The sequence below is a fragment of the Lycium ferocissimum genome, chromosome 1 (genome assembly GCF_029784015.1).
Source record: "Lycium ferocissimum isolate CSIRO_LF1 chromosome 1, AGI_CSIRO_Lferr_CH_V1, whole genome shotgun sequence".
Lineage (NCBI taxonomy): Eukaryota > Viridiplantae > Streptophyta > Magnoliopsida > Solanales > Solanaceae > Lycium > Lycium ferocissimum.
Window position 1 is genome coordinate 32,579,454 of NC_081342.1, and position 9,417 is coordinate 32,588,870.

At 37.6% G+C, this 9,417-nt stretch overlaps 1 protein-coding gene across 3 annotated transcripts; it reads right to left on the reverse strand.

Moving 5' to 3' along the window:
• Window positions 1-226: 226 nt before the first annotated feature.
• On the reverse strand, window positions 227-8,194 carry LOC132054059 (uncharacterized). 3 transcript variants are annotated; one of them, XM_059446135.1, is made up of 7 exons: window positions 7,717-8,192; window positions 6,465-7,218; window positions 5,937-6,216; window positions 2,923-3,030; window positions 2,536-2,814; window positions 2,123-2,266; window positions 227-792 (listed from the first exon to the last, which is right to left on the reverse strand). In XM_059446135.1, exons 1-7 carry the CDS (start codon window positions 8,036-8,038, stop codon window positions 616-618), a joined length of 2,064 nt encoding a protein of 687 aa, XP_059302118.1. In that variant the 5' UTR covers window positions 8,039-8,192; the 3' UTR covers window positions 227-615. The 3 variants fall into 3 exon arrangements, 2 of the variants coding, with proteins under 2 accessions (XP_059302118.1, XP_059302123.1); XM_059446140.1 differs by having other exon boundaries at window positions 6,465-7,243; window positions 7,717-7,900; XR_009414223.1 differs by having other exon boundaries at window positions 654-792; window positions 2,123-2,199; window positions 7,717-8,194.
• Window positions 8,195-9,417: the final 1,223 nt, after the last annotated feature.

A 9,417-nucleotide genomic window follows, 5' to 3' on the forward strand; every position in this document is an offset into this window, starting at 1 on the left:
TCCATGGAGCCTAACACTTTGACCCTATAATACACAATACAACAACAACAATACCAGGTGCACGATCCCAAATGGGAGTGCAGTGAGGGTGGTGTGTACGCCGACCTTATAACCCCTACCTTTGCATGGTGGAGAGGGTTTTGATAGACCCTCGGCAGTAATACATAATACATTTCTTAAATATGACATGAAATTTCGCTTTGAGATACATCAGACAGATTAAACATCAAATGCAAACTCAAAGAAGCAGCTTTTATCAACAAATATAACCAAGAGAATTATTTTTTATTTACAAGGAAAAAAAATCATGAATACACGTCAAGAGTATATTCATGTGTCACAAGACTCAAAACCGTATTGGGAGACTGGTTTATACCCCAAAGGCAAAACAAAACAGTTTTTCTCTATAACATCTACAACAAAACATCAAAATGAAAATTAGCATTCGTATATGCAACATAGAATTTGACAACTATGTACCGATTGAATCAATATCCTCAACAAAGAACGAACCTTTGCTCTGTCAGGAAACCTTTGTGCCCCAAGAACAGCTTCGAGTTGGTGATATACCATGAAATATGAACAAACAGTACCAAAAACAAGTTAACTTGGACTCTACTCGTACCAATGGGAAAGCCAAGGGTGACCTAGGGCCTCTTTGGCCGTAGGGCGCTTTTGAGGATTTATCTCAAGCAACTTTCTGACAAAGTCGAGGAACAATGGATCAGAAACTGACAGCTGATGCTCCAGTGACGTTTCCTCAGGGATTATGTATTCCAGTAGACTAGTATCCTATTACAGAATTCCAAACATATCAGAAGTTGGACAATTGTATACTATAGTTTATCCAGTTTAGTGGCGGAGCCAGGAATTTCTGTTCAAACTTTAGATAGTAAATAATTTTTTTTTCGATGATTCGGTGCTCCAAAAAAATTAAATCAAACTACCCAATATTGACAGGAGCTTAGGCCCAGTTTTAAAGGAAAGGAAAATGACAGGCCTACAGAATTATATAACAAAACGTGTCGCAAGGATCGAACTTGAGTGTCCTACAATTTTCTGCACACCCTTTGCCGCTGAGCTACTACTCTATGTGTTGTCAAAGGGTGTTCAGAATGCTGTATCTATGCATATAAAGTAATATTTGACCTATATATATAGTGTAATTTTTCAGCGAAGGGTGTTCGGCTGACCACCCTTGCACCACCGTAGCTCCGCCCTCCAGTTATATAGTAGGTTGCAAACAACAGCCATGCTAAGTGAGCAGCTCATATGGAAAAGGAAGTGAAGAAATCTTTATCTAAAAGTACGGGCAGAAAGCATATACCTTTAAAAGGCTTCACAAGTTTTCAGTTTTTTGAAGATCTAAAATCAAAATTGACTAGGGGCATTGCTGCTCTCATCAGCGCAGAGATATTTCTAGCTTGACTGAGGATTTAAATGTCTTCCGAGGAATCACACCAGAAATATAACAAATTTTCTTTCAATAATCTTAATCTTCTGAGACATGACTATGAGGTACTTGTTATTTAGACAGATTTTACATCCAGACATGTCGTATAAAGAGCCCATTGTCATGCAAAAAGATTCAAGATTATGTTCAGAGAAAGAAAAGCCTGAAAAAAAGAAATACATGCAGGCAGAAAAGTTAATTTTTTTATGTAAATGGGTAAACCAGCACAAACCAGTTCCCGCAGTTCGTCAAAGAGGTAGCTGGATGATTCATGCACTCTCAAAAACACAGCTTCCTACCACTTTTGTCGTCTTAGTTCCACTGCTCTAAGTTGATAATTACATTGATGATTTACTAGTTTACTAGAATTAAGCAAAAAGACTTCAAGCTTACGTTCTAGTAAGAGTAAAGGATAAAAAGTAGCTTCATTAGAACTTAAAAGAAATAAAGCTTCAAAGAAGAACTTTTACTTGGTGCAAAATGGGGAACATCATGGTATAAAACAAAATTAAGAGAAAGAAGTGGGGCAAAGAGATGCAAACATGCCAAATTAGCACATGTCATAACTAAACATTCACGTGAATACCAGAACAAAAATTGCTAAATTTGTTAATAATACATAGTTTTGGAAGAATGAAAAAAAAAAAAAAAATGAACTAAGAGACAAACCTCATTTATATGATAAAGGTCATAATCCTTTGTGAAATATTTGTGGGTCTCCTGTCCCCTTTCTAACATGTCCAGGTCTATAGGACCAAGCATTCCGATCACACGTGCAAGCAACATAACAACTGCCTCATTAGGAAAAAGCACCTACCAAACAATACGAATGTTTAGTGTGTGTGTACAATTTCTTGCGGAACATATGCCAAAGAATCCTTCTAACTTATTTTAAACACAATCCCCCCCACCCCAAAAAAAAAAAAAAGAAAAAAAAAGAGGGTTAAATCAGGAAGAGGAGCACGATACTACTTGCAATAAAGCAAATAGTAGTAAAAGGAAAGGTTACAGAAAAAAGTAAAAAAAAAAAAAAGGAACCGTACAAATGGATGCACATAAATCAAGGAAAAGTAGAAGGATACCTCCCCGGAGCAGAGCTCTCCCAAGATGCAGCCAAGAGACCAAAGATCAATTTTGGCGTCATAAGGGAGGCCTAAGATGACTTCAGGAGCTCTATAGGAACGAGACTGTACATATAAGGACAAGCTGTCTGACTGAAAGCAACTGCTTCCAAGATCAATAACTTTTATCTCACATCTCCGATAACTTTTGATGAGAATATTTTCAGGCTTCAGATCACAGTGGATGATCCCCAAATTGTGCAAAAACACTAGTGCCTCCAAGCACTGTCGAGTTATGGTCTGTTAAGGAACAAATAACCAACACAATTACATTTCACTCCCTTTCCTTTTACTTAGATATATTTTGTGGTGTCCCTGCCAAATTTTAATTTACTAGAACAAACGGACCTGCAGCCTGCTCATTGTAAAATAAGGCTCTAGATCAGATTCTTGGTTGTATTTCTGAAATTCATATAAATTTGCACGGAGAAGTTCACAAACAATAAAGAGGTGTTCCTGCATGTTATAAAACAAGATTAAAGAGTACAGTTAGTAGATATGTAACATCAAATCCCAAGCAATATTTCTAACTGCCAGACTTGAGCAACAACAGAAGTTCCAAAACCAAAAGCTTAACAAGAAATTACAGTAATAATTGATGCATAAGCTAGGTGTGATCCAATAAAATGGTGTTGCAACTCTCGGAACCACTGTACATTTAGCTATGAACATTTATTATTGGAAGCCGAGGATTCATAGACGCGATACCTACTTAACTAGTTGGGATTAAACTAGTTAAGGGTAAGTATGAGATAAGAGAAGGCCTAATTTGTCTTAAAAGACAAATCATTTAGTATTAGAATGAACAAGACCTAAATGGAGGGGAAAACATATAGAGGATTCATGTAACCGACTTGGGGTGGAGGTACAGTTAATTGATGAATGAAGGTAATAAATTGAGGCATAATCTCTGAGGAAGTGTAGAAGAACAGACCAGTTGTGGTGTAACAAATGCAACTGTTTTTTAGTTAATGCAGGAACTTATCATATTAATCCTTTTTAAATTGGTAACTGTAAAGTCCCACTAAAATTTGAAACTTATAATGTTTGGAACTATATCGTTCTTGATTGAACCAAAGTGGTACCAGGATTGGGGCTCAACCAAGTACAATGTTCGAACTTCCAGTTTTCTCCCATCTATTGTGGGAATGGGACCAATGCCCTTGCTAATATTATACCTTGCAAATTCAGCCATCATATATGTAATCTTGATTAAATCAAAGTTCTAGTATTTATATTCTATCAGTGTTTGCAGTTTTAGCCTTATAACACACACATACAAACACGTTGATAGGTTTTGCCTTATACAATATTTTTAATCAGATTAAACCTTCAATCTCCAGTAATCAACGCTTATGACCTTCCATAGCGTATTGCTTAATTTTTATTGAGAGCACCACAAGTACATTTCCTATTTATAAAAGATTGAATAGAGGAAGGGAAAACATAAATCTTTTTTTACGAGGCCATGATAAAAAGGGCTAACTGAAAAAATGAAAGAGAGAAGGTCTGAAGTAGCAGATTGCACGACAAGCATTGGTGGCTGGCATGATGGTAGAAAACAGCGACTCTTGGGAAACTTTTTTGGGTTATCTCATTGTTTTTCAACTCACATCCTTTTCCTTCACTATGATTTCTTAAGGAAAACCAAATTCCTCCCACTCTTCTTTCCTATACAGCTCTTTTTAATATGAAGTGCAAGTTGTAAAGCAATCCTGCTAAAAGTTACTCCCTCCGGTCCATAATAAGTGTTCTTTTGCCCTTTGGCACACCCCTTAAGAAAATACTAACTTCTAGAAAATAGAAGATATTTTGACTAACTTACCCTTAATTGACCTATTTAATATAGTATCTTGATTACATAAAAACTCACTTATCTAAATAGGGGTAAATTTGGAAGATAACAATTAATACCTTCTTGATTATGTAAAAGGAGACTTATTATAGACCAAAATAAAAAGGCCAAAAGAACACTTATTATGAACCGGAGGGAGTAACTGAGAAGTTATTGAAAGGTCATTAATATTGAGGGAGACAATAAGCTCTACATGTCGAAAACAAAAAGCATAAGGTCGAAACATCAACCTTGGGTAACACATCAGGACAACAAGTGTAATTTACAAGCTTTTAGCTACTCTCTCCGTTTCATTATATGGGACCTTGTTTGACGGGAATGAAGTTTAAGAAAGAAAGGAAGATTTTTGAAACTTATGGTCTTGAACATACTATAACATTTGTGACCCTACAAGACTTTTGAAACTTGTGATTTTAAACATGCCATAACATTTGTGTGTGCTTTAAAAGTTTGTTAAAAGGGAAAAATGAGAAGTTTAAGCTAAATCATTTCCAAATTTAGAAAGAGGTCATTCTTTTTAGAACAGACTGAAAAGGAAGTAGAGTCACATAAACTGGAATAGAGGGAGTATATAGTTTACAATGTTGACCCGTCAACATAATAAGAAACAACAACTCTTCGTTGATTTCACAAATGAGTTAATTATTTTAAGCGACCAGTGGAAACATCTCCTTGCAAACCTTTCTAGATTATATGATATTAAGAAGATTAATGAAGATCCTAAATTTAGGAGCTAGCATGAGAAGATGACATGGCCTTGAGTGCTAGAGGATACTTTACATACCAAATAGACAGATCGGAGGTCAAAACTAAACACCAAAACAGACATTATCCTTACTTAAAAGAATAAGGACAATCTCTAATTACAATCATTTTGTAGCCAGTAAGTTTGAGTTGAATTTTTGAGAATGCTATTAGTGCTAACAGCCGATGTTGTTAAAGGCGCGCTTAAGCCCTGAAGCAAGGCTCAAAACATGTTGAGCGCTTTGCCTTGCTTAATGTGTGTTTCAGTGTCATCATTAAGGCTTTAAGGCAATACTTTTCCTTGCCAATGAGCGTTTCACTGTAGAGGCGATACTAAACAATTAATATTTCACCTTATTGTAATCTGTTTTCGGTTTCTGGTCCATATATTTGTTATTCATGTATATATATGTATTTTTTCGATTTGCGCTTTTTTTATATATTAAGGCCCACGCTTAATTTGCATTTTGCACTTAAAGGCCCAACGGTTTGATACCACTGCTAACAACACAAATTCCTTGATAGCAAGAGATCTCTGAAGACAAGTATGCCAGTAAATCTTCCACCAAAACGGCAAAACCTCCATTTTATGTTTGGATTGGTCGATAACTTTATAGTTGTCCTTTCTAAAAAACAGAAAAATGGTAACTTCTGAATGTTGATAGACTTTTTCATTTAGAGGCTGGAGGATCGATTTTTCGTTCTTTATAAGGCGTGATTCAAAGCAAAGGACTCAGAAGAACAAATATTTTCTCAAGCATACCTGATGGTAGAAGTAATCATATAGTCGCAGTATATGGTGCTCATCACAAGGATCATTCTTGTTCACAAACTTGAGAAGCTTAATCTCATCTAAACTCTGATCAAAGAAGTCCTTGTCATTCTTTATTATCTTCAAGCAAACGTCTACTCCAGTGTGCATATCATGAGCTTGAATGACTTTGCTGAATGCAGCTGAACCTAGGTATTCTGTTACATAGTATCTACCGGCTATAATACTATTTAGAACAATCGGCAGGTCCTTGCTCTCCTCAAATCCAGTCCTGCAGATGGCAGAACAAATGAGTACAACTGTTTGCTGCAAATGAACCGGCAAGGATTTAGCTCAATATCTCCATAAAACGTTAGAACAACTTTAGTGCCTTGAGGAAATGATGGAATGAGATCTTGGTGTGATATGCAAGTCGAACATGTATTATTAATCAAGCATTGCTCAAGCTCTATTATAACACACAGATTCGTTTCATCGATATTGGACTAACGCTTTGGAGGTATTGATATGAGAACAAACCTGTTTTTCCTGTGTATAATTCTCAGATTAAATATTTCAAAATCATTTTCGCCTTCAAACATCAAAAGCTCATCTGAAGTAGCACCTCCCTCTTCATCTGCTGCCTCATCGGGTTCGTTGCCTTCCAGAGCCTCCAATCTATCATCTTTTGGCTCATATGAGTAATAATCTTTTTCGACAGCCTTAGGTTGAAGGTCAGGGCTACCTTTGAGGTCTCCAACCCAGTTAGTATTGCAACTTGTTTCAATGGCATGGTAATTTCCATCTTCAGTTTTCCTCTCTCCAGTTGGTTCATACTGAAAATAGTTAGCCTCAGTTAAGTTGATATCCATATCGTCAGGATCACCGCCATAAATCACATTTGGCCCCTTGCAGCAAGCACAAAGTGGGGATGAACAGCTAAATTCACCTTTTCCTTCAAGGTGCTTTTGTTTATCCAAATGATAGTAATCTTTCAAGCCTTTCCCATTGTGCACTGTGGCTATAGGCCATCCATCTGATTTATACTCCAAATTCTGTCTCTCGGATGCTTCGATCATCACAAACTTGTCCTCACTAGGGCCCCCGACACCATCCGAGCTTCCAAAGTAAGGTGGCATGGGGAAATCCTCATCCTTCTCCCGGTACCAGAAGAGGTCATTTTGCATGTCGAAATCATGGTAATCTCTTGCAGTACCAAATTGAGATAATCTATCAGATGATGATTGAGAAGTGGGAGCGGCCGTAGTACGAATTCCATATGGATTTGTAAATTCTGCACCACAGACAACAGGATAAACCTAAAAAATATGCAGAAGAGACAAAAACAAAAAGGGAAGAATCACAAAGTGTTGACCAGAAATAGCATAACACAAGATGATCAGTTCTTGAGTCACATTAATCTACAAACTTCAGAATCTTAAAATCGTTTGCCAAGATGGAATATTTAAAGAGCAACTATTAGAAATTATTAGAGAATAAATGACAATATTCCCATATCTGTTAGTTCTAATTTCTACTTATTACATCAATAGAGTTCCCTTAAGGAAACAGAAGTTGTCACAATTACCACTAAACTATGAATTGGGTAAGTCTTATTTTAGCTTTTGCACAGTCCACAAAAATAATAACAACAAATTTCCAGAAAGAGAAAGAGCCATTAAGAATTACTTAGAATTAAAGGAACGATCCTTCCTACCATAATCTGATTATTTCAAAATACATAAATGGAAATTGTAACAAAAAAAAAAAAAAAAAAAAAAAAGAAGTTTACCAGAGGAGCAGAGATCACTAATGGAAGAAGCCAAGCTGACAAATTCATCATCAGAAGAAACAGAGTTGGAATGATTGTTAGCGGTAATTAAGGAAGGAATCTTAAGAGGAGGAGGTGGAGGAATCATAGGGAATAAGAATCTTTCATAATCCAATGAACCCAATTCAGATTTCTCCATGATATCTTCCATAAGTGCTGATTCAGATTCTGAGAAGCCATTATTCTTCAAGAATTCAAGTACTTGTTTAATGTCACAAACAGCCATAGAAGAAGAAGAAGAAGAAGGAGGAAGATAGCGTAAGTTGTGAAGAGGTGGGTTCATGGGAATGGAGTGAATTAAGGGTCAAAAGTGGGAATTGATTGGAATACTGGGTTGGGTTTTGCATGTATTATGTTATTATAGAAAGAGAAAAGAGAAAAGAGAGTGTGATGACTTTCTGCTTTTCTTTCCTTTTTGTTTGTCTGCTGTAAAACTCAAGCTAACGGCAGCATAAGGAAACCAAAGATATCTTACCAACTTTGACAAGTATAAGGTAGCTGTTTTAAGTGGGGTCCTCTCAGTGAAACATGGATTTCGATCTTCCCATTTCTACTGTGAGATAACAAATTAAGAATTCAAATAGTCGTGGACACGTTGTAGGCTAGTCTATACTAATAAAATACATGTTAGGGTAAGAGTAAAACTAGCATTTTATAAGCCCTCAGTTTTCCCCCCTTATATTGTTCGGAAAATGGCCTAAAATACCTCAACTATTAAATTGGATAAAATACATTCCATCCACTTTGCCCCCAAATATCACTGCCCACCTATGGGGTATAATATACTTATTTCTAACAACAATACCATGTTAAATAGCGTGGCCCAGTGCTGCACGGCCGGGCCCCCACAACGTTCGCCGTCAGAATCGCTGACAGATGGTACAAATATCGGACGTTGTCGGTGTCTCAAGCGCCTCGAACACATCCTGAACCTGGCAGCGTAATAGCCCCACATCGAAGCTGACTGTCAAATGAGCGCAACTTGACCCCCGAAACATATACAAGCCTAAATCTGGGGATTGCCACGGCGAATAGGATAGCCAGTGAACATAACATACAAACACACACATGCAGGAATGAGCTAACCCACGTATACGCTACGGACCCACTACAAACGGGACCCGAATCATATGACGGGGACGGGGGCCTCGCAAATCCCACGAACAAATATATATATATGCGACGAAAACGAATATATACCAAAATGTGGAGACTCGAATAAGGGGCGCTCGAGAAACGAGCGAAAGGGTGTCTGGGCGGCGGATCGTGAGCGTACGTACGCGCCACGAGCGTAAACGCGGCCCCGAAAGAAAGGGGGTCGGTACGAAATATGTCGAGTATCGAAAGCGTGAAGATATAGTAACAAATGCGAGTCATAATCGAAACAGTACGAGAAAGTAAGTGCGTATCAAAAAAATACCAAAATGTTTACTTTCAAAATACAAATCATGCATAGGGCTCGAGAAAATATGGTCGCGCGTCGTCGGCGCCGTAACACGGTATAACACCGAGAAGGTTTCAAATCTCAGTATCCGTCCACAGCGTCATAACACGGCTAACGCCGTACACGGCGTAACACCGAATATAAGCGGAACCGGCCCTCGGAGGGGGTCGGTGAACCTAAAAGGCCGCGGGTATAAAAAAGTGGCCCCAAAAACCGGG

What these genes read in the sequence shown, in the direction of transcription:
- LOC132054059 (XM_059446135.1), bottom strand. Translation starts at nt 8,038, where the DNA reads ATGAACCCACCTCTTCACAACTTACGCTATCTTCCTCCTTCTTCTTCT. An exon ending in TAGTGATCTCTGCTCCTCTG is followed by an intron (nt 7,219 to 7,716) that starts GTAAACTTCTTT and finishes TCTGTGGTGCAG; the next exon opens with AATTTACAAATCCATATGGA. An exon ending in ACCTTTATCATATAAATGAG is followed by an intron (nt 793 to 2,122) that starts GTTTGTCTCTTA and finishes ATTCTGTAATAG; the next exon opens with GATACTAGTCTACTGGAATA.